We start from the raw sequence: 25,587 nt of genomic DNA, 5'->3' as shown, positions 1-25,587 counted from the left end.
ACTCATTTTAGGTAGTTGATAAGTCTGGCTATGATACTAACTTGACAGAGATTTTTCAGTATTGAGAACAGATATGTACACATAGGCATGATATTTTCTGCATGATTGCTGTGTGTGTTTGTGTGTATGAATTAAAAAATTTTCTTAGAAGATGAGGGATATTAGTCTGTTCTTGTTGAGCTTATGCTGTTTTCTTGGAATTAAGATTTAGGTACAGAATTCCCTATTCTTTTTTTTTTTTTTTTTTTTTTTGCGGTATGCGGGCCTCTCACTGTTGTGGCCTCTCCCATTGCGGAGCACAGGCTCTGGACGAGCAGGCTCAGCGGCATGGTAGCTAACTCCCCCACAGCGAGTGATCCAAGAGAGTGACCAAGACTTAAGTCCCAGTGTCTTTATGAGTTAGTCTTGGAAGTGATACATCATCAGAAGCAAATCCTTTAAGTCTAGTACACATTCAAAGGGAGAGGAATTTTGCTTCCCCTCTTGAAGGGAGGAGTATCAAAGAATTTATTCAGGTACCTTAAAACTACCACAACTACTTGTCGAGAGAGTGAGTCCTCCATGGGTCTCTTCTTTCCTGCATGTCCTGAATGCGAGGGCCTGAGTGCTCTTAACGTGGGTCGTTTCTCAGGATTGTGTTTGCAGCGAGCCACCTTGAGGGATGAGGTAACGTCTCCCGTTGGGGAAGACCAGGCTTACTTACTGCTTGCTGTAAAAGTGGTGGATTCCCTAAACTCAGCGTTCCTCTGTAAATCCACTGCATGTGTAGCATCTGTCTGGGCCCCCTTGTGTCACCTTGTGGGACTTGGGGGTAACAGGATGCTTGTACTGCTGGCTGTGCTGTGAGTAATAAAGTTCTTTGTCTCTGACTCAGGAGACTCATGTGTTCTGTCTGATAAGTAGAAGGAGAAGGTTTGAAGTAACCACAACAGATACTAGATAGGGAGCTAACAAAATATCGGATAGGAAGCAAACTAAGGGACTTGTCGGACTCTGGGGCCAACACTATGGGCCCAAACTGAACAGATGCATGATTTTTTCCAGCAGCAGTCAGGACTCCAGGTAGGTTATTGGTGAAGGTGTTTCTTTGGATTAATCAAGGGCAGGGGAGTTTGGAATGTGAAATTATTTTTTTCAAACTTTTGTGGTATAATTTATGTACAATAAACTGAACATATTTAAAGTCTGTAGTTCGATGAGTTTTGACCTGTGTGCGTCTGGGAAGCCTCACCCCAGTCAAGATAGTGAACATTTTCATCACTCCAAAAATTTCCTCCTACCCCTTCATGATCCATGCATCCCTCAGCCCCAGCCCCAGGCACATACTGATGTACTTTCTGTCATAATGGAGTCCTTCTAGAATTTTATATAAATGAAATCACATGGCTTAACTTTTTTTTTTTCTGGTCGGAATTATTTTTTGTTAGCTGTTTAAAGTGCAGGAATTATTATCTTGTGGTGATGGATCTGGCAGATTTTTAAAAGCAATTAAACATTTTGAAGCCCAGTCTTCCCTGAAGCTCATATTAGAAAGCCAGAATGAGGGCTTTAGACAGAGCTGGTGAATTCTCTTCTTTTGTTGTAGAAGTGAATATAGTTCTGATAGCAACAAGAGACTCCACATGCAAATGCCATTTTGGGTCTGAAAGTGGCTTGAATGTTAGAGTGCACCCGCTAATGTTGAAAACTCGATGTGGATTTTTGTTGCTGGATCTTAGCCTATTTAATAGTGTGGCTTAGTTACTTGACTACAGGAAAATAGAGTTTTGCACAAAAGCACAGTTGGGAATTTTTTTCTTGACTGTGGCACTTTAAAGTTCTGATGGCATGATTCCTGAGACTCTGAATTATTATTCTTTATTTTGTTAGTTTTCCTTATTTTGTTCTTTTTGCCCACCATCTTTTAAAAAAGACTTTCTCCTTAATAGAAAGATAAATGTGATTATTGAAGCATTACACCATGGAAAACCTAAGGTGTGCCTTAAAGTTTAGGTTTAGAGTCCTAGATTAGCAGGACACCCTGCCTTAAAACTGGAGGCCTTTAATATCCTACGGACAATTGAGGTGTTAACATCAGCAGATGATGGTGGATAAGCATAGTAGTTAAGGGTTTCCAGGGCTCTGGAATTAGGGCACCCTACCACTTAATAGCTAAGTCACTTAACACCTATAGGCCTCACTTTCTTCATCTGTAAAGTGGAGCTAACGACAATGCCTGTGTTGTAGGGGGCTTATAAATATTAAATTAAATCTTATAAAATTCTTAGCACAGCGCCTGACATATGGTAAACACTTACTGTATGTTAGCTTCTGTTATCATTCAAGGGATTCTGGGTAATGAATAGCTCTCTTATTTTAAGCAATATTCAGATGACTTAAAAAAATAAAAAACTTTGCAACCCTCTTTGGTCTTGAAATAGAATTCACTTGAACAGTAGTGTGTCATCTACCTTACAGTCCAGATTAATCATGAAAAGGCATGTTTACTTTCTGAGGTAGGTTAGTCCTGGGAAGGAATTTCCTAACATTACTAGTAGAATATTGCAATATCTGAACTTGGTGTACTATTGCTATTTCTGAGACGGAAGGCTCAGACTCTGTGTTTTTCCTGTCCTGCTTGTTGTTACCTTAGGTCTATCTTTAGTGGTCTATCTTTACTGGATCACTAGAGACGAGACTGCCAGTATATTCATATTTCTGAAGATCTTTTAACTTGTTTGAGTTTGGTTCAAACATATAGACCCTTTAAAATCTTTTGACCATGTGATTTACTTGGATTGCACTCTCAAGTGCATATTAAAATATTATTGAATACGTTGAAATCTGTTTCTTGACCTAAGCCAATTCTTTGGTAGAATGATATTAGGAAATCACAGAGATCTAGTTTAGATCTGTATTGATTTATGTTTGAGAGGAGTGTAGAAAGTAGATAGCTATGATATGTGTGTTTAAAATGTCTTAATTACTATACTTGTAGAATATGAACATATTTTCCTATTAAAAGATTGAAGCATTTGAGTATTGTGAGTCTAAAGCTTTACAAGTGAAGCTAAAGCCTCCACACACATTTCCCCCCAAGCTTAGAAGGCAAAGTCCCTTCCCATCTAACCACTGCTGTTTCAAATTTGGCGTTTCTCATGTAGGAATTCTTTATATATTTTGTATACAAATCTTTATACATATGTTAGATATTTTTTCACCAAGGGTTTGGTTTTTCTTTTAATTTTTGGTGTATTTTGTCATTTTGACATGATTGAATATTAGTCATTTTTCTTTGTTTTTTTGCCTTTTGTTTCCTATTTAAGAAGCCGTATCTTAACTCAAATTCACAACGATATTCACCTACGTTTTCTTCTAGTACTTTTTTTAAATTTTTTTTTATTTTTATTTTTTTGCGGTATGCGGGCCTCTCACTGCTGTGGCCCCTCCCGTTGCGGAGCACAGGCTCCGGACGTGCAGGCTCAGCGACCATGGCTCACGGGCCTAGCCGCTCCGCGGCATGTGGGATCTTCCCAGACCGGGGCACAAACCCGTGTCCCCTGCATCGGCAGGCGGACTCTCAACCACTGCGCCACCAGGGAAAAGACTTCTAGTACTTTTTTAAAAAAATTATTTATTTATTTACTTATTTTTGGCTGCATTGGGTCTTCGTTGCTGCGCGCGGGCTTTCTGTAGTTGTGGCAAGCGGGGGCTACTCTTTGTTGCGGTGCGCGGGCTTCTCACTGCGGTGGCTTCTCGTTGTGGGGTGTGGGCTCTACGCACACGGGCTCAGTAGCTGTGGCTTGCGGGTTCTAGACCGCAGGCCCAGTAGTTGTGGTACACGGGCTTAGTTGCTCTGCAGCATGTGAGATCTTCCTGGACCAGGGATCAAACCTGTGTCCCCTGCGTTGACAGGCCGATTCTTACCCTCAGTGCCATCAGGGAAGTCCCTCTTCTAGTACTTTTAATAGTTTTAAAATTTGTATCTTTAATGTACATAGAATTTATTTCTGTGTACTGTGTGAAGTAGGGATGTAATTTATTTTTTTCCAAGAGCACCAGTTGTTGGAACTCCATTTATTGAATGATTTGTCCTTTTCTCACTGTTTTGAAATGTTAACTTTTAGCATCTGCTAAATTCACATATATAGTTTAGAGCCTATTCTTGGCCATTTCTGTACAGTTTTAATCACTATAGCTTTAAAAGACTCCGAGTCCTTATGAGAAATCCTAGGGGTCAGATATGGTTTTGGAGTCCAGGTTTTTTCCCCATAATGCCCAGTGGGCGTTATGCAGTATCCGGTAATCATACACATTGTTTTCCCAGTGACGTGTACGAATAATCACACTAGGTGAGATACGTATAAACAATAAGTGACCTCATATCAAATCCTGCCAGGTTTTGCCACTAAATAAGTTAAAAAGAAAAAAAAACACCTTACTTTCAGAGTTTTAAAACATTTTTGCATTGCAAATAAAGGATCATGGACCTATAATGTGTCTTGCTATTTAGGGGACATCTTCCTTTGTTCTTCTGTTTCAGATTGTTTTGGTTATTGTTGTACCTTTACTCCTCCATTTGCATTTTGGAGTCAGCTTGTTGGGTTATGTGAGGAATCCTGTAGAGATTTTCATTGGCATGTGGAGTAGCTGGGGAAGAACGGACACCTTTACAATGTTTGTCTTCTCCTCCATGAACATGGATAACTTTCCTTTTGTTCAGGAGTGTTTTGTAGTTTTTCCAAAAATTCGTACACATTTTTGTTCTATTTATATAGCAAAGTGTCTTTATGGTTTTGTTGCTGTTGTGAATGGGATTTTATTTAAATTGCATTTTCCAGTTGTTATTACTAGTGCACAGAAAAGTACTGATATGTATGTATTGATCTGTGCCTAAGCAGTTTGTTGAGTGAGTTCTCCTATTGGTTCTAGTAGTTGTCAGCTGATGATCTTGGATTTTCCAGTTAGAAAAATCATATATTCAAGCACTGAGTTTTATCTTTTTCTTGCCAATGTTTACACTCTTATCTCTGCTTCTTTTCCCTTTCCTTGGTATGGCTTCAGTATTCAGTTTCGAGACATGTTGAGTGTTTTTACAATGATGTTTACTGAGAAATAAGTTACGCTGTAGACAGGGGCAGGAGTAAATAGATGATCGAAGGGGAGGTCTTGCTCAAGGGGGGCAATGAAAAGTGTCTGAGAGGGGAATTGTTTCTTTTTGGAGGAGTTAATGTGTGATCTTTTCATTACAGATATGGTGTAAGCTATTTCTTCAAGATTGGGCAGCTGAGGACCTGGTATTTCTGATTAGCCTTCAGCAGACTTATAGCCATAGAGAAACCTCACAGAGTTCCGTATTTTGTTTTCTGCTTTACACCTTTCCTGGCACCTGAATTCATCTTGCAACCATGTATGGAAGTGCTCGCTCAGTTGGGAAGGTGGAACCAAGCAACCAGAGCCCTGGGCGATCACCTCGGCTTCCACGTTCCCCTCGCTTGGGTCATCGTCGAACCAATAGTACAGGAGGGAATTCTGGAAGCAGTGTCGGAGGTGGCAGTGGGAAAACCCTTTCAATGGAGAATATCCAGTCCTTAAACGCTGCCTATGCCACTTCTGGCCCTATGTACCTAAGTGACCATGAAAATGTGGGTTCGGAAACACCTAAAAGCACCATGACCCTTGGCCGTTCTGGAGGACGTCTGCCTTATGGTGTGAGGATGACTGCTATGGGCAGTAGCCCCAATATAGCTAGCAGTGGGGTTGCTAGTGACACCATAGCATTTGGAGAGCATCACCTCCCTCCTGTGAGCATGGCATCCACCGTTCCTCACTCTCTTCGTCAAGCAAGAGATAACACAATCATGGATCTGCAGACACAGCTGAAGGAAGTATTAAGGGAAAATGATCTCTTGCGAAAGGATGTGGAAGTAAAGGAGAGCAAATTAAGTTCTTCAATGAATAGCATCAAGACCTTCTGGAGCCCAGAGCTGAAGAAAGAACGAGCCCTGAGAAAAGATGAAGCTTCCAAAATCACTATTTGGAAGGAACAGTATAGAGTTGTGCAGGAGGAAAACCAGGTTAGTTATATATATATATATGTTTGCCTTTCTGTATTCTGTATTTATGAAACAATTCATGTACATAAATGAAATGAGCCATTCTTTCTCTCTCCTTTCTTAGGTCTTTCCCTTCTTGGTTCATTTATTTTCCTTCTTCCTGTTTTTCTTAGTATGTTGTGCTCTCCATTTCTCCGCCTTTTCCACATTGGTCCTGTGCTTTAATTTCTTTCTGGCTGCCATGTCTGCTTGCTCACCATTCTTGCTTGTTTCTTTTCCCTAGCTTCTCTTTTTCTTCCTCTTTTCTTTCAGCATATATTATCTTTTTTCACTTCTTATGAGAATGTAATTTTGCCACATGCTCTAAGATCCATTATCAAAATTATTCAGGCTGTGTAACTTACGTGGGGTATAGCGTTAAGATTTACCATAGTAAGTGTTAAAAAAGTCAATCTTAAAAAAATACCTATCACAAGGCAAATCAATATCCTGACAGTACAGAACAGAAATTAATTTTAAAAAGTTAACATTGTACATATTTATTAAGTACCAACAATGAGTAGCAGCTCTTTCTCTTGACATTTAGGAAAGTTTAACTTCAGGATCCTTTTTTAAAAAAATTCTTTAATTCTTCAAATTTGAGGATTTAAGGTGGAAGAAAGGCAACTTGCTGTGATTGGTTATATATAAAATATAAATTAGATTTTGGTAGAAGTTGAATGTTAAATTGAGGTTATTGAATTTATCATTGAATTAGCTAGCCAGTGTACCTTTTTGATGGTGCTGAAAATATGCCTGTCACCAAGACGGTTTTAATTATCCAGCGACCTGGAAATTTCCAGTCCATTTTAACGAGAAAAAAAATTATTGGCTTACTTCTTTATTTTCAAATAATTCAGGCAGCTAATTATGCCTATACTTTAAAAGCTATGTGGATAAAAAGCAGTGACAATAACCTTTCTAATTATCAAGCTACATTCAAAGGCAAATATTTGAATCTTCTGAAAAGACTATGGTGGGAACTCAGCACTTTAGTCCAGTGGAAGTGAAACAGTCCACAGAGCTCTGATGCCAAAAAAACCATATGTGCTGAAGGAGGGTGAACAATGCCTTATCGAGATTCCGCCCCCTGCCCTAATTACACACCAGTGCTGGCAGGAGTGTATTCTTCCTGCACCCACTATAATTACCACACAATCCTAAAATTGTATAACTTTGGTCCAAAAAATGAAGGGTGCAATTTTAAAGTAAAGTGAGACACTGCAATGAGATACAGAGAACTGAGAATGCTAATTAATAGATTATAGTGAGCCGGCAGTGGGCCCTAATTAAACTCTGCATTCATTACACCCTCCATAGCCCTCAGAGGTTGGACATTTTCCACTTTACAAAGAAGATTGGTTTAATAGGATTTACAGTAATTAAACAAATTTCCCCATTTCAGTTTGAGATTGGGGATTTAGACACATTCTAAATGTTTGATCTGATTGGACCACAGAGATCTTGGTCTAGAATCCTATCAAATGAAAAAACACATTTGCTTAGAATTGCCTAATGTGTATGGTTCATTATTAGGAAGTTCTTTTAGAAGATTGTTTCAAAAATAAATATCCAGCTGTTTTTGTTACTGAACTTTCAAGTACTGGTGTTGGAGAAATGGAACAATATATGTTTTAACAGGAAAAGGCTTTTCTTTTTTAAAATTGAGAATGAGGAAGTCTTTTTTTATTTTTATTTTTTTGCGGTACGCGGGCCTCCCACTGTTGTGGCCTCTCCCGTTGCGGAGCAACAGGCTCCGGACGCGCAGGCTCAGCGGCCATGGCTCACGGGCCCAGCCGCTGCGCGGCATGTGGGATCTTCCCGGACGGGGGCACGAACCCTGTCCCCTGCATCGGCAGGCGGACTCTCAACCACTGCGCCACCAGGGAAGCCCGAGGAAGGCTTTTGGTGTGTTTACTTGATGAAGAATAGAAGTCCAGCTGTGAGCTTGGTTAATTGCAAAGCTAAGGCTGTGGATGATTTATATTTTTAAATTTTATTCTAACCGGCATCTAGTAAAGATACTGTCATACTTCTTTTTGGTTATTATGCCTTGTAATATTCCTGTATGTTTAGTTGGAAGCTTATTTTTAAAATAATTATTTTAAACCACTTTCATTGGAATTTTGTGTGATCAGAGTACCTTTAAAAAACTGTTACAGTATGGCAAGTGAGTTTAATGTTTTGCTTTTTGTATTTTTTTGCTCTTGGAGTTTGATTTTATTTAGGATTCTGATTTTTTGATTTTATTATTTAGGGATCAAGAGAATTTGAAATTCAGAAATTAAAAAAGAGACTTGCTCTCTGTAAATCTTTGTTTTGTCATTTGTTCTCACTGTTTGGACACTTGTGACTGTTAACATTTTAATAATTTTAGGTTGTACCTTGATTTGTTACATGGTGAAAGCCATTATTATTTGAATTTAAATAAACTTTTTCATGAGGTTGCTAATTGTTTCACTGTCATTTAGCGTCTGATTTCAAAATCTGGGATCTCTGTCTTGGACTATTTGTTTAACTTTTCTTTTTGATAATCCCGTTTTAACACAGAGATGAATTATGAATGATTATTCAGAGTATTGTGGATAAATTGGTATTCTAGTCTCTTTTCCAGATAGATTTGATCTTTTCTGGCGTTCCAGAAATGGCATGTGTTAGAGGCACTGTGGAGAATGTCCTGAGAAAATTAAGTCAAATGTGAGATAGATATGCTCCTGTTGGGGAGTTAACAGTCATTTTGAGAAGCAAAATTTGTTCATGTGTGGCTTATAGAAATATAAGCTACTCATCCATTGGATTTTTCATGTGCGAAGGTATATAAATGCATGTGGGAAATTGGCTTCTTGTAGAGCTGGTAAATTTGCTTACCTGGGATGTAGTGGAGTATTATGGAAAATGATCCAGTGAATCTAATAAAAACTGTTGTACAAATACCTGACAGGGCTTATTTGTGAGGAAATAAGAGAAGTTGCCAGAGGATTGCAGTCTCTCTTTCCCCTCTGGTACATTTTGCAGTGTGGTCTAGTGTGTGATTTCATCTCAGTGATAGAATTAGTTTTATGGGTTTGCTAATTTACAGAATCTATGAAGATAGTAGCAGCTTAGATATGAGTTGGGAAACCCATTTTTTATTCTTTCGTGCAAAAGAAACCAGAAAATGAACTTGCTTTTTTTAGTTACACTAATATTGATCAAGGGAGGTCATAGTTCCATTTTACTTTTTAAAATCATGCTGCCCCTGGAACTTGCTATCATGTTACCAGTGCTCTATTTGCCCGGAAGAGTATTGGAGGGGCCTGGAAACCATGCTTTATAACAAGTGGTTGTGGGGACTCTAAAGGAGAGACGTGTGGCATTTTAGTTATACTCTGTGTTTCGACGGGCAGCCATGAAGAGGAAAGTTTTTGCCCTTTCTTTCTTCTTTGGTATTTTTTTTGGAAAGCCAGTACTGGAAAAATGAGTACAGATATGAAGGTTTTACGTTCTGGCTCCATGGAGGAATGTATTTTCTAACAAAGCTATATCCGTTTGATGCAAGAGTCAGTTTCACAGTCCAGTGCTTGACCGTCACTGGAATTGGTTCCTGGGAGGCCCGATGCCTCAGACAGCTGTGTGGGTGCTCCTGGCCTTTCAGCTCTGCAGGGTGCCTGCAGTGACTTCTCCGGCAGCCATTTAAAGAGTTCCCCCTCCTCTCACCTTCTTTTGCCGCTCCTGGCCTAGCTTCCTCCCTCTCTCCCTTTATGACAACTTTATTGAGGTATAATTTAATTCATCCTTTAAAAGTGTGTAACTTTTTTCTTCCTTAATCTGACTTATTCAAAGAAGAATTTGAGAAAGTAACAGGAAGTTAGTTGCCCTAGGGTGCTCTCGAACAAGGGAATGAATGACATAACCAAAAAATTGTTTAGGAGCAGCCTTTATTGCTCGTCTGCAGAGCAGATTGAAGGAAGGCAGGCAGGGAAAGCGAGTGAGTTCGTTGCAGGAGGCCTGGATTTATTTGGGTAAAAGGAATGGGGAAGGAGGTGCACATCCACCAAGTATTTTCAAAGAGATATTTGGATATAGACTGTGATGGCAAGAGAGAAGACTGCGATGAACTGTGGTACTGAGACTGAGGAAATGTTTTTGCGATTGATGATAAATGGTTAGAGATTAGAAGGTAGAACTAGATTAAGGGTAAGAAATGGTGAATTTAGTTTTCATTATTTGAGGAGAAGTTTTTCATAAGCATTTGCAGATAAGAGACTAGTGACTGTGACCTCAGGTACAGGCACAGGGATGTTGTTATATGTTTGCTTGTTAATGTTGGAAACTGTACTGATCTAGTTAGTTCAGTCCCACAGGCTGAATGTCCCTGCTTGTGGGAGTTAGGAGTGGAGAGGAAGAGAGAAGCCATTTAACGGCACGTGTTTTATGTATGGTTTCTCACCCGCTGTGTCTGTGTCTTGGTCTCCTGTCTTTCTTGTGGTATTTCTCTTTGACGGTAGATAACTTGAGTGACTCTCTCGATTACCGAAAGTCACTCTTCATTTAGAAAGGTGAATGTTTATATTCCTGTCATGACGAACTTTTGCTAATAGACGTCCTTTATTTTGTTTTAGTTAACAAGTTCATTGAAATCAGGTACCTCTGCATGATGAATTTGGAGTAAATTCGTCAAAAAGAGAAGTACTGTGGAAATGTGCTTTCAGCAAGAAAATGATTAACTTCATATTGAAAGTGTTCTGTTCTTCCCTAAGGACAAGATTAGAAATCTTTTATGAACTGTTTCTTCTCACTTTCTGTGCTGCCATGTGCATCTCCAAAAACATTTATGTTTCCTTCTGGAGTTGGAAAGCTAGTCTTTAACAGAAATGTGTTCCTTCTATTTTTCCATATTATCAGCAGTAATGCTTACTGAAACTACCTCCCTTTCTGTTTGTTCTGGCAGTCTTTCCTACCTAATAGGCTCATGGTAAGTTCTGTTGCATTTTGACAATTGGTGGAGAATACTTGGTTGAAATGACACCTGTCCAGCTTAATTTCATCTGTGGACCTTGTAGATTGAGAAGGTGAGAAACGATTCAGCCTTGATGCGCATACTGTACCATCCCTAGCTGTGCTAGTGGCTCATACACTTCCAGAGCATGTGATATGCAGGACCTATTTTGCTTTGAAACCACCCTTGGAACTGTTCTGATTTTGGAGGAGCCCTCAGGCACTCAGGTATGGTCCCCTTTAGCATCAGTTCTCAAACTGGCCTCAGGATGCGGTACACTTGTAAAAATTATTAAGGAACCTCAAGTAGCTTTTGTGTATGTAGGTGTTTATCTATCAATATTTGCCATATTGGAGACTAAAATAGAAATTCAAAAAATATTTACTGATATATTTAAAAATAATGAACACATTAAATGTTAATATAAATAACATTTTTAATGAAAAATAGCTTTGCAAGTCTAATGTCTGGCTTAATAGATGACAGCTAACTGTCATATCTGTTTCTGCTTTCAGTGGTCTGTTGCAGTTTGTTGTTTGGATTGAAGTATATGAAGAAACTCAGGCTTCATATAAATTAGTTGGAAAAGGCAGGAGTATTTTATTTTATTATTTATTTATAATATTTATTTATTTATTTTTGGCTGCATTGGGTCTTCGTTGCTGCGCGCGGGCTTTTCTCTAGTGGCGGTGAGCGGGGGCTACTCTTCGTTGTGGTGTGCGGGCTTCGCATTGCGGTGGTTTCTCATTGCAGTGGCTTCTCTTGTTGTGGAGCACAGGCTCTAGGCCCGTGGGCTTCAGTAGTTGTGGCTCACGGGCTCCAGAGCGCAGGCTCAGTAGTGACGCACGGGCTTAGTTGCTCCATGGCATGTGGGATCTTCCCGGGCCAGGGCTCGAACCTGTGTCCCCTGCATTGGCAGTCGGATTCTTAACCACTGCGCCACCAGGAAAGCCCCGGCAAGAGTATTTTAAAAGCCTTTTCAGATAATTGTGGATATATATATATTATTTTAAATTTATTTTTGGCTGCATTGGGTCTTCGTTGCTGCACGCGGGCTTTCTCTAGTTGTGGCGAGCAGGGGCTGCTCTTCGTTGCAGTGTGCGGGCTTCTGTTGTGGTGGCTTCTCTTGTTACAGAGCACGGGCTCTAGGCACACGGGCTACAGTAGTTGCGGCACGTGGGCTTTAGTAGTTGTGGCTCGCGGGCTCTAGAGTGCAGGCTCAGTGCAGGCTCAACTAGGCACACAGGCTTAGTTGCTCCGTGGCATGTGGGATCTTCCTGGACCAGGGCTCGAACCTGTGTCCCCTGCATTGGCAGACAGATTCTTAACCACTGTGCCACCAGGGAAGCCTGTGGATATGTTTTGAAACCACACCAAAATTTGACAAGTGGTAGTTTTTATTTTTAACGCTTTATTGAGGTATGATTTACGTGCCATAAGATTCATCCATTTTAAGTGTACAATTCAATTAATTTTTTTAGTAAATTTACTGCAAGGTGTGCAATCAAAACCATAATGTAATTTTAGAACATTTTCATCAGTGAGTGGTAGTTTCTTACAGTTAGTGCAGTGTGGAATCTGAAATCCTATCAGTGACTTTTCCATACTTTGTTACATTAAAATAAATTGGTCTGTCTTGCGCTCTGAACAGATCTTTTACATGTAGAGGACATACATGAATAATACATATGCCTTCTCCCGCTTTTGTAACACTGTATATTGGTCATTTGGAAAATATTGGTTCATTGAGTTATGTAGGTCTTCCAAATGTCGACACATTTCATTAGATTAAAAAAATTCTTTCGTTAATAACACTTCTTATTTCATCAGAAGAGTCTTCAAGTATTGGTAAGCTCACCAGGCAGGAGATACAAGTTTTCCAAAATTCTGAGTTTTCCTTGAAACTCGGATTTTATCATTGGCAAGAAGTATTGCCAGTTATTGTCTTTGAGTTGACACGTTAGTTTAAATTTTGAGAAAAATTTATCCGTATACCTGAGTCTGAATAATCATTGGTTTTGAGTTCAGTCTTTTAAAATGGTGCTCATTGAGACAGCCATTGTATTTCAGTGTGCAGCAGAAGTGCTTTATGCCTCTGAGAAAGAGAGACCTGAATGATGTGACTCTTGGGGGTGAAATGTTCGAGGCAGAAGGGACTACAAGTCTAAAGGCCTTACTGGGGTCTTCTGACTCTGGTAAGAGGTTGCCACTAAGGGTCTTGATTAGTTTATTCTTTAGCTATAATACCCCTCTTCTCTTATCTGTTGTGTTGTAATAAAACGTCGTGGTCTTTGACATCAGCAAGGCTTTTGCTTCTTTGCCATGGTTTAGGAAATTTTACTGTTTCTTCAGTAATAGTAAATAATGGGAAAAGACTGGATAAAACCTAATACCAAAATTCAGCCCAGACAGTATTAAATAATAGAAAGCTTTGCTGTTTTAGAAAGCTGGAAAAGTGCTTCTTCAAAGTTTTGGAATGAATTTATCCATGTGCATTGAATGAAACTTCCTACTTTGAGATCTATCCTTAATCGTTTTGGTTGTGTGTTCTCAGATATAAACTGTGGTTAGAGATGCCACCCTTTTTCTGGCAAGCTTGTGAAAGTGTTCATCTGTTTTTATTTTATTTTATTTTATTTTTATTTTTTTGCGGTATGCGGGCCTCTCACTATTGTGGCCTCTCCCGTTGCGGCCGTGGCTCACGGGCCCAGCCTCTCTGCGGCATGTGGGATCTTCCCAAACCGGGGCCTGAACCGGCGTCCCCTGCATCGGCAGGCAGACTCTCAACCACTGCGCCACCAGGGAAGGCCCCATCTGTTTTTAAATACTAGTTTTAATGTTTAATATTTAATATTGTTGACTTAACAAATATTGAACACCCCCTTTGTATTATTGTATTTTTCTGCTGAACTGACCTTAAACTAGAAATAAAGCTGAAAGCAATGTGAAAACTATTAAGGTGGTAAATTGCTTTCTTGAATTTTTGGACTCCTGAATTAACATGAACATTAAAGTGTCTTAGTGATTTAGAGGATCTATGTAAAGAATACTTACATTATCTCTTGGATTGTTCTTTTCACACTGTATCTTATTTTGTAGGGTATAATGAATGGGAGGATAATAGACTTCTAGAAATACATAGTGTACCCCTTAGTAGAAACATCAGTGAAAGGAATAGCAACAAGTTGAAAAAGGTCAAAAGATCCAATGTTTTCTTCTTGTTGCTGCTTGTTAATGGCATATATTTTTCTGTCATTAGAGAGGTGCCTTGGGTAGGCTGTCTTAGCCAGTAGTTATAGTTGTCTAAGCAGTAAATATTCTCCTTATGGAATGCTTTGCAGTAAGGATTCCTCTTTGTCTCATCAGTTACCCAGTTTTTACTGTGAAGAAACTAAAAAAAGGAAAAGGATATATTGATCAATTTTTGGTTGTAATTGTGATTTTTAAATTTGTTCACTCTCTGGGATCCATTTAATATCCATAACCTTAAATAAAGGAGGACTTAAATTCTTCAAGAACTACTGCATACTTTAAAAATTGACTTGTGAGCAGTGCTTGAACATTATAATTTGTTGCCCTGAAAATGAGAGCAAATCATCAAGAATTCCTTGACAGTGGGAATCTGTATTACTATTGCTTAACTATTAGAAAGTATTGTAAAATTCTGAAGGAGAGCTCAATTTTAAAGACTAAGAATATTGGCAGGCAGTGCATTTTAAGCCATTCTCATGGAAAATTTTATGTAACTTTTTAATTACCTAGTTTGTGCTTGAGGAATACCCATTAAACTTAGGGAGCTGTTGTTGAGTGCAGAGCCCACGATATGTGCTGGTTTCTGCTAAAGTTACCTTGTGAATGTTTAGGCCTATTATTTTGTATGTTTCATCTTGATTTGGTTTTTAAATTCTCTGAACGGTAAAAGAAAAGAGAAAATATGTATTTTTATTTTCTGATACTGTAGCATAAGATATGATGAGAGGTTGTCACCCACTGGTTTATCACACAATACATTTTTTTGCCTTAGAGCAGGGATTTGGACAAGTTAATCTCTTAAATTTTCCTCTGTGCTGTAAAATTTTGTGATGAAGAACTGTGTCCTTAAAAGCATAACTGAGAAATATTTTTTTCAGGTTAAGTTTCTTTTTTTTTTTTTTTTTTTGCGGTACGCGGGCCTCTCACTGTTGTGGCCTCTCACTGTTGTGGCCTCTCACAGTTGTGGCCTCTCCCGTTGCGGAGCAGAGGCTCTGGACGCGCAGGCTCAGTGGCCGCTCCTCGGCATGTGGGATCTTCCCGGACCGGGGCACGAACCTGTGTTTCCTGCATCGGCAGGCAGACTCTCAACCACTGCGCCACCAGGGAAGCCCCAGTTTCTTCATTATTTATATTGAGTTCTCCTTCTGTGTTTTGTGAAATCTAGGAAGAGATATGTGTCTGTAATTCAGGTATTTTCATTGTCAAAAAAATATAAATAATGGTATGTTATAGATGACTTACATACCATCTGTAAAGACTTTTGGACTGGTATTTATATATATTATTCTTTGTACACCAGTATCATTCCTGTTGTTGGTCTGAGATAATGGTATTAAAATGAAAGCAAATCTGCTTTGATTAGCTGTTCACAGATACATCTTTGTTTAAGCATAGTATTTTTGTTTATTTATTTTTACACAGCTGCACTGTTTACATTATAAATGTCCTACAGCATTCACTCTATTTCAAAGAAAAGCATTTTTTGGGGAGCTAAGTGAAAACTGTCGTTGTGTAGGATATAAAATCTACTGAGAAAGTAGAAGAATATATTCAGAAAACGTTCTTAGTTTTAATTATCTTTCATAGATTTGATAATCTGAGTAATGTATTCTATGAGCCACATGGCTCTTCATGGGCATAGGCACTTAGCATAGGTGCCACATTCTTAGGAGAGAAGCATACTTAATGAGCTCCAACCTTTCCTATCCTGTAATTTCATGAGGTATATTTCTTGTTTCTCTGAGAAAACATGCTACCCATGGTACAGAGCATTTTCAAGAAACGAAGCAGTCAAAAGAGAATCTACTTAAATGGTAGTGGCTAGATTCCTGACTTTCTCTTGGTATTTTTGGTGATAGGTACTCGTTGTTCTCAGTTATTGGAAAGTTTTGGGAACATTGGCAGGAAGCATAATTTGGATGCAGAAGGCAGTTTTTGGATTTAGGGTAGAGAAGGCCCAGGATTCCTAGATACCCTGAAATGCTTAGGATAGCCCTGCATTGAAAAATTCTCCCTTATTCCATATGATTTTCAAACGTCTTGCCAAAAATTTGTATAGATGAGAAATCTGTTTATAATGACCTGAGCCTAGATCCTAACTATATACATAAATGTGCATGAATACATTAGCATCGTTTTGAATAGCTGTAGTGTACATTGAATTTTCTAGCATTGGGACTACTGTGTAAGTTGATGGAAGATCGTAACTTTGTTTTGTTTGGAACTTTATGTAGAGTTTTTATTATTTTAGAAAATGACGTAAGCAGCAACATTGCATTGTTGACCAATGCATCCACCAAACAGCCTCTCTCTGCACATGCCCATGTCAGCATTTCACATGTTAAAATACATGTTATTTTATTATAAAACTCCTTATCTTTCTTTCACAGAGCATTATATTAATATTTTTGGATTTCATGTGAGGGTAGGCTTATTATCTATGAATTTTATTTTAAGATAGTAAAGGGCACATTACAAAATACTTGTTATAAGAAGGGGAAGGGTGGCCTTGGGTCTGATGAGCTTGGGAATCACTGGTGTAGTGGATAGGACACTGATTCTAAAAAAGGAGACTTGCATTCTCATTTTGATCCTGGCTCTGCCAGTCAGTAGTAACTAGGTGTGTGACCATGGGTACATGGTTTAATCTTTTTGGACCCGTTTTCTCATCTGTAAACCCTAGAGGGTTGGACAAGGTGGTCTCTAGAGATTCTTTCTTACTTCTACAGTTATTTGATTTTTAAAAAAAACTTATTTATTTGGCTGTGCCGGGTCTTGGTTGCGGCACGTGGGATCTTCGTTGCCACGTGCAGGATCTTCGTTGTGGCATGTGGGATCTTCAGTTGCGGCATGCGGGATCTAGTTCCCTGACCAGGGATGGAACCCAGGCCCCCTGCATTGGGAGTGCGGAGTCTTAACTGCTGGACCACCAGGGAAGTCCCACCAGTTATCTGATTTGTTTTTGTCAGTTTTCCTAATGGAATTCTCTCTAAGAATCTCTTCACTTTGATTTAATGCCCTGGTTCAAGACTGATTCACATAACCAAGGTAGGCCCTTCTGGGAATGAGAAATACTTGACTATTGATGTCCTTTCCAAGGTAGGCAGCATAAAATCAGTGCTTGCATATAAAGAGCAAAGAGCTTTCTTGTGAGTTTCATCAGTTGTCACATGGAGAAAATGCTTTTTTGATTGTTGTGATAATTAAATGAGATTAAAGGAGATAATATGTATAAAATTATGGACAAGACTAAATGCCATAATAGGTATACAGAGCAATCAGTGTCAATTGGAACCAAGTCTCGTATTTCATAAATACAAAGAATGTTGTAGAACATTTTTTGAAGTATGAGATGTATCTTATAATCTGCTCTGAGGAGGGAAGCAGTAGCATGGGACCTATACAGTTTTTCTAGAAAGTGGGTCACCATGGATAATAAGTTTCATTTGGATAACTAATTATTACCAGTGTAGCCTTAATATTCCTGAAGGAGTTACCAGGACCTTTGAGTAGGGTAATTAGCTCTCAGGATTTTCAGTTACAGTCTTACCCATTATTTAACTTTTTTATTTCCACAGTGACTCATCCATGAATTATAGAGTGCTTTCCCAAAAGGAATGTAATATTGCTGGAAATAGTTTTTTTACTGCTCTGTTTTATCTCTGTGGTAAGGAGTTTCTGGCTAGTTAGTTGGACCCAAAACTCTCTGTCAATAATTTAAACTATGTGACTTTGTATAAAGAAGACTTAACCTTTACAAAACAGTGGAGAATTCTTGAGGATGGACAACACAGAATATATTCACTTGTGTTTATTTAAAACTATTTATTTCTGCGTTGTTACTTTTTTCTAGCTGAAATTTTTATATAAATATTAATATATGTCACTAAAAAGTGCTCTTTGCTCACATTATCTCTTATTACTTCACTGCCATTAAAAATGTAGCGTTACATATGGTGTTCTCTTTGGTTTTTATATGTCATCTATTGTACCTTTAAAAATAGTGTAGTAGATTTGTCAGTGAAAATTAAGTCTTACAGTGACACTGTTGTCAAATACATCTCTGAGTACCTCCTGTAGAAACCCAATGAACATGTTAATAACTACTTTTATAGAGCATTTACAAATGCCATACTAGATTCTTTCATATGTTATTTTCTAATTCTAACAAAAATCCTGTAGGGAAGTGATACTGTCCTCATTTATAGGTGAAGAAACTAAAAATCAAGAGAGTAATCTGTTCACATCTCGTATCTGGGAAGTGACAGATCTTGGTCTTTCTGGTTACAAAGCCAAGTAAAATGTCATTGTGGCATTTTCAACTAAGAACAACTGAGTGAAATGCAGATACTTGTTTAAAATATTTATTGAAAAATTAACATGTACATAGTCATTTATTAAATGTGAATATTTTAGTTGGAGGAGGAAATACAAGAAGGGAAGTATCATAGGATCCAAATGCTTCTGGGAAGGAGTCAACGTTAAGTTAAGAGAAAGGGCCGAGAAAAGAGATTCAGGTGAACAGCTTAGCAGATGGTAAAGTTGTAATTTGGTTAGTTTAACTATCAGCAGGTGTCAGTGACACGTATCACTACTTCTCTTTGTTTTGATTAGGCAGAAAGCTTTAGGTTAATGATTCCTAGACTTGGAGTTCACACACCAGTAAAATAAGAAATAAACAACAACAACCACCCCCCCACGCCCCCCAAAAAAGTAGGAGGGTGGACCTCATGGGATTGTCAAGTAAAGACAATTAAAAAAAGATAAATGACCTCATACTCTTAGTATCATTTTATAAGAGGAAAAACACTGTAACACCAAAGGAGTTGGAATTGCTTAATTACAGAGTAAAGAACAGTCCTTACCAAGAAAATATAGCTTTTAAGTTTACAGTGACGATTTTATTAAGGATTGGTGGAAACTTGGTCACGGACTGGCATTTAAGATGCATTGATTTACAACAGGGGTTTTATGTTACAGTCTGTGGGCCAAATCATGTCCAGAGGATTCATACATCCCCTGCAAGCTAATAATGGTTTTACCTTTTTAAATGATTGAAAAAAAATGAAAAGAAGAGTAGTTTTTGTGAATGTGACAATGACATGAAATCCAAACTTCAGCGTCCATACATAAAGTTTGATTGGAACATAGGCATGCTTATTTATTTGTGTATTGTCTATGTCTGCTTTCCCACTGCAACAGTATAGTTAAGTATTTGTGACAGAGTCCATATGGTCCTTTAAACCTGAAATATTTAATCTGGCCCTTTACAGAGAAAGTTTGCTGACATCTGGTTTAGACAACAGAATAAGTAGTGATAACTAACTACTACTACTCAAAGCAGTAATAGCTTGTATAGTGTTTGCTAAGAAGCAGGCCCCATTTTATGTGCTCTGCCTTTATTATTAATCATCATAACGATCTTATGAAGGTAGGTACTGTTATTTTTATTTTACTGATATGGAAACAGAGGCTTAGAGAGAATACGTAACTTGCCCGAGGTCACAGAGCAGGTAAGTGGCAGAGGCAGGATTCAAGCCCAGAAGTTGAGCTCCACGTCTGTGCTCCTTCCTACTGTACTAGATGGTCAGGAAGAAGAAACAAATAGGACACTGCAGGACACTAAGTGCATCCTTCACACTTACGTTAATTATTTCAGGAAAGGAGGGAAGTAGCCTTACGCTGTAGTTGCTCAAAATGTTATTGAGGAGCAGAAGGAAGAGATCAACATTGATTGCTTCATGATTCCTGAACTTTTTTGTTCGTTGGACTCCGTAGATTTTTCCCAGAGGTTTGTTGATTGAGATGATCTACTTCTTGATGTCCTCCTTATTGAACTTTTGAGATAGTGAAGGTCATTTCGGGACCGTATTGTCTAATTTTTGGTATAATTAGAATAATAACTATTACCTTGGTAGAGAGTAACTGTGTTCTTCGCCGTCATCATAAATATTTATTATTTTGTTCTTAAGGAGCAGAAGGTATACCTCCCAAGTCGATTATATTAAAAAATTGAACTTTTGTTGACGCAAACAGATGAGTTTTAATTAGAAAATGTAATGGCGTTTTAAAGTAAAGAATAAGTATGGCTTTGTATGCCAAAGTCTGAAAAAAATTGAATCACCAGTAGTTGGATATTTAGATGAATCTATTCTAGAGGAAATCACTGTCTTCCTTTTAGGGAAGAAGGCTCTGAGGGGAGGAAGTGAGGTTTCAAAAACCACTAGAATGAGGGAAGGAATGTTAGCAAGTGAGGGACTAAACTGGACTTAGTGTGACCAATTATAATTTCACAAATATTGTATCGTATTCAGAAACAGCTTTTATACATTCTGACGACAGTATAAAATGCAGCTTTCAGTAAATAGAGGCCTAGTGGCTACACTGTATCTGAATTAAACAGCACCTGTATTTTGAGATTTAAAAATGATGGTAACTGATACTCACTGTTGGGATCCTTTGAAGCCTAGAAGCCTAGAAGCCTACTGTGTCTGAGACCAATTTTAGTGGGTTTAGGACCGTAGAGAAGATAGGCCTGACACTTCAGGCCTTCACTTACTTTCGAACCTTTGAGGTTGCCCGAAGAGTTTACCTTTTTAAAGGTGGAGCCCAAAGCAGGAGCTCCAGTGTTCTGCAGGGCTTGGGCGTGGCTAGGGTGGCTGGAGGGCTAGGTGAAGGGTGGGGGCAGTGGCAAAGGTGATTTTTGACTTGGGTTCACTGTTACTCTCCTGTTCGGAAAGTTGCTCTCCTTTTTCATGTTGGGCCAGTGTTTATAGGCTAGAAATACAGCGCAGATAAAACTGCCAGTCCTTCTTATACTAGAGCAAATGGAAGTTGTCCAGGTGTTGACTTGTTCTGATTTTTACGTGTGTGTGGTTTCCATCTACTATGTTGTTGCTCTTCCTCATAGCAAGGCAAGAGTTAACAGTGTTGGTAGAACTGAACTGTGTTGGTAGATTTTTCTTCTTCTTACCCATTCCGTCCATAATTTGACACTAATAATTTTGAAAACTGTTGCTTATTACAAGAGTTAGCTGGAATTAAAATCTAAGACTTGACCCTGCCCCGGTTGAGGTGGCATGTTTTAGTCCTTGATAGCTACTGCCACCTCCTTCTCTTGTGACAGATGGCTTCCCCTCCTGGTTGTAATCCACTGCTGACTTTTTTTCAAAGAATGAATGCCATGTGTTTCCCATTTTGGCTATGATTTTTTTCTGCCCACTCACTGGCTTCAGAGGAACTTGAAATTGGATGTACTTGCTGTTGGCATTTATGGCAGGAAGTGGATACAACGGTGACTCTCTTTACCAGGTTTTCATTTATTAGAAGAATTGTAGCTTCCTAAAATTAAACATCATTTCTTTGTCACACCAAGAGTAAAATGAATGTTATTACTTTTTTTAAGAGTATACTTTTCACTTGATGTTGTATAATACATTTTTTTGTGGCATATTTATTACAAAATAGGTTTTAAAATCTGAGTTCCACATACTCAAAAGATTTACAGTATATTAGACTGCAGTCTGTCCAGGATGTTGAATTAATAGATCTAATTTTACTGAGTATAATGAAGATGGAAGGGATTTGTATCACAGATACTCCAAAAACAATTGAAATTGTTTGTGCTGTATGGTATTGAACTTTGAACTTGTATTTAAATATGCTTTGAACTTATATTTAAATATTAGTGTTGGGACTTGGAATTTTTGTCCTCAGAAGTCTCTGTCGTGTCAGTCTCCTGTATCTGGCTAAGTGAATCTCACGCAGTAATGGCAAGAGCGTTGCCCACCCATGGCAGACAGCTTCTAAGCCTGTCCTGGTAACCTTGCTAGCTGAACCCAGCTCCGTGGTTCTCAACCTTGGCTGCCTGTTGGCATCACCTGAGAAGCCTAAGGGGGTGGGGGAGAGATGCCTGGTCTCACCCTCGCCCCCGGAGATTCTGATTTAATTGGGGCTGGGGTGCGGCCTCCATGTGGGGAGTTTTAAAAGCCCCCCAGGTAATGCTAATGTGCTGTCAAGGTGGAGAACTACTGGCTACTACTAATGGATAAGAGTTGCTAGGTGAACTGAAACCTGTTCTCAGTCCTCTGTCTAGTGGGGTGACTTGTTTCCAAGCTACAATAAACAAGTAGTTAAAAACAACTTCAATTTGAATGGATAGAGAATGCTTATCATTGGAAACTGAGAGCACAAATATAACCTGGGGTGATTAGATCATGTCAATATTTTGTGACATTTCAAAAGCGTTAGCTTCACAGGGTAGCTGGAGAGTTGAATGAGCGCGGGACGAGAGGTAGTCTGTTGGAGTGGCAATGCTCAAGGCATAGGGCTGTTGCTGAGGAGGATGTACAGGTGAGAAGAGAGCAAAATTGGAATGGGCTCTGGCTTCCGAGAGACTTGCAGTAAAGGGACGGAATGGGAAGTCAGGATGGCTCTTCACCTAGGGACTGCTTCTTCCTCACCCGGCAGGTGTAGCTGGGCTCATCCTGTGAGACCAGGAAGTGGTGGTAGTGAAATGAATGGAATGAGAGGGTTCCCTTTGACATCCAAACTTGTTCTCTGCCTAGTGGCAAAAGGCTCAAATACCTCTTACTAGTGAATAAGAATAAAATACCTCTTTAGTGAATAAGAATCACCTGGGAGCACTTGATAAAAATGTAAAATTCTGGACCCCACTCCCAGGTTTCTGGTTTAGGACTGTGGGGTAGGCCTCAGGAGTTTAACAAGCACTTTGGTCAAAGTTAACCAAACTTTTTTGTTCCCTTAGCATCTTTGCAATGTTTGCCCCATCCCTGGTGCTATTCTCTTATTTAGTATTTTTATAAAGTTGGCACACTTTAAAAAAATGGAAGCATTTTAAAATGAACTTCTCACTGCCATATGTGGAAATCATATCACTTGCAAAAAAAAAAAACCTGTAAAAGTAAATACATAGCTATTTTTTAAAAAGGTCATATGTATGTATCATTGAAGATTATCTTAACTATCATTGTGAGAAATGTGCCCCTGGTGATTCTGATACAAGTACTTTCCTCATCATACTTGGAAATATATTAAATAGAGACAAAAACTTTCATTTAGACTGAGTGGTTTTCTGCTGATTGCACACTAGAATTGCCTGGGGAGCTTTTAAATACTTTTGGCCAGTCCCCAGCCCCAGAAAATCTGATTTAATTGGTATGGGATAGGACCTGGGTATCAGTTTTGTTTGTTTTTTAAATAAACAACAGACATTTACTTCTCCCAGTTCTGGAGGTTGGAGGTTGTAGATCAGGGTGTCACATGGCAGGGTCGGTCTGGCGAGGACCCCCTTCCGGGTTGCTGCCTTCTCTTCACATGTCCTCATATGGTGGAAGCAGTGGGCATCAGTATTTTTAAAACATTCTCCCAGGTAATTGTAATGTATATTTTGAGCTGAGAATTTAGAGATTTAAAAAAAAAGTACAATGTGAACAGACTAAGAAGCATAAATTCATGAGTGCTAAATAAATTTATCTGGGAGAGTTAGAAGGCAGACAGTGGCCACCTAGGGGTGTGGCAGGAAGGAGGGAAAAGAAGGTAAGTTGGTAAAGCACGAAGGCTCTTTATTTATCCTGATTATCTGCTCTGCCCCAGCCTGCTTCTCTTGTTTTCTGTTCAGGGTGAATGGTAAGATCTTCTACGTAGTCAGATGGTGCTGACGTACGTGTGCATCAGAATTACCTAGAGGGTTTGTTGAAACACAAATTGCTGGGCCTCACCCTGAGAGTTTCTGATTGAGTGGGCCTGGGGCGGGGCCCAAGAATTTATGCTTTTAACAGTTTCCCAGGTGATGCTTTGCTGCTGCTCCAGCATCACACTTGAAGAAACACTAATCTAGTCAACCCAGCTAGAAACCTTGAACATTAGACGTAGATTTATTTTCTCTATGTATATCCAGAAAAGTTTAAAAATAGAACAAGCACAAACCCAAGTATACATTACCTAGAATTAGCAAATGTTAGCGGTGTGTAGAGAAATATTCCTTTTGAATTAGTATTCCCGTTTTGGTCTTAATAGGCTGCTGTATCTTATTTCACACTTTTCCAATGTATTTCACAATTTCAACTTATTTCACAATTTTACAAGGCCTGAAGTATGGCAACTTCTCGGGGCTTGAGATCAGTGCTCTTTGGGGTGAACTACCATAATCTCGAAGAGGTAACTGTGTTCTGTTAACTTGTTTGATCAGTCTTTTAGGCAACAGAGTGAAATAAGGCCAGAAGAAAAAGTACAATCCTGATTATATGCTCAATCTGAGAAGAACATCAAAAAGTATTATATATTGAAAAATGAGATTGTCATATGCAATCACAGTACCCTGTTTTATGTTTAAGTAATTTGTTTATTTGAATAGTTGACAGAATTAATAAGCGGAGTTCATTTGTGTGTCGACATCTGGGAGGAGAAAGGGTAAGCTGCTCTGTACAGTGGTGTAAAAATGTGACAGCTGTGAAAACATAGGAACCTAGAACCTGAAGGGATAACTGTACCATTTGTTCAGTTCTAAAACAATTTGTTTTTCCTTAAATATAACTGACATTCTGTACAAAATGAGGAAAAAACACTGAGTTCATAATTAGTGCTGTCAACTTGATTCTGGAACAGTGAAAGCGGTTTTGATTAGTCTAGCCTAGCTTTTTCTCCTGCTTTAAATAGATGGCTCATTTTGGTAGAGACCACCCCCCCCCCCCCCCCCCCCCGCCCCAGCCAAGTTAGTTTCGTGGGATTGAAATTACGCTGTTTTTATATTCTTCTGAAGGGCATTATTAATCACTTCTATATATTTTTTAATCTTGAAGCTAATAACAGGATTCCCTGAACTTGCTAGATTCTGTGAGTTTTCCTCACCATTCTCTGAAGTGAGGATTTGTATGTGGCTTTGCAAAGTATGGACTGTTTGATGAAAAGCTTTGTAGAGCTTCAATTCGTCTTCCTCCTTCACTCCCTCCTTCCCTCCCTCCTTCCATCCACCCACCTATCTATTCATTTGTTCTAAATATCACATATTTCCTGTAAATTATCCTCTTGACACACTTGTTTCTTTCTACTTTCTTCCAGACTCTTTCTGTTTGTTTTCCTTCCTGGATTATTTGTTCCCTCTTGTTACAAGTCTTTATCTTCACTCACAAAGTAGACCTTAGGAGAATAATCCTCTCTGTTTTTGTTTTAACAAGCAGGCAAGCTCACATTTGGAGCCCTCATACTAAGTATATGTAGAAGACAAAAGTAGAGACTTTGCACATTACTGAGGTGTCTGCTTCA

General features: G+C 38.9%; 1 protein-coding gene across 6 annotated transcripts in view; it reads left to right on the top strand.

Annotated features, from left to right (window-relative positions):
• Window positions 1-25,587, top strand: part of ERC1 (ELKS/RAB6-interacting/CAST family member 1) — a 399,625-nt gene that overhangs the window by 28,091 nt on the left and 345,947 nt on the right. For all 6 annotated transcript variants that reach the window (XM_082850733.1, XM_082850731.1, XM_082850730.1 and 3 more), the window contains exon 2: window positions 5,232-6,056. In XM_082850733.1, the coding sequence (XP_082706859.1) occupies window positions 5,388-6,056 (669 nt within the window). In that variant the 5' untranslated portion in view covers window positions 5,232-5,387. The remainder of the gene's footprint in view (window positions 1-5,231; window positions 6,057-25,587) is intronic.

This window comes from Leucopleurus acutus (assembly GCF_964270905.1).
Source record: "Leucopleurus acutus genome assembly, chromosome: 11".
In the NCBI taxonomy this organism is placed as follows: domain Eukaryota; kingdom Metazoa; phylum Chordata; class Mammalia; order Artiodactyla; family Delphinidae; genus Leucopleurus; species Leucopleurus acutus.
Note: the sequence above shows the minus strand (reverse complement) of the source record. Positions and strands in the feature narration are given on the sequence as shown.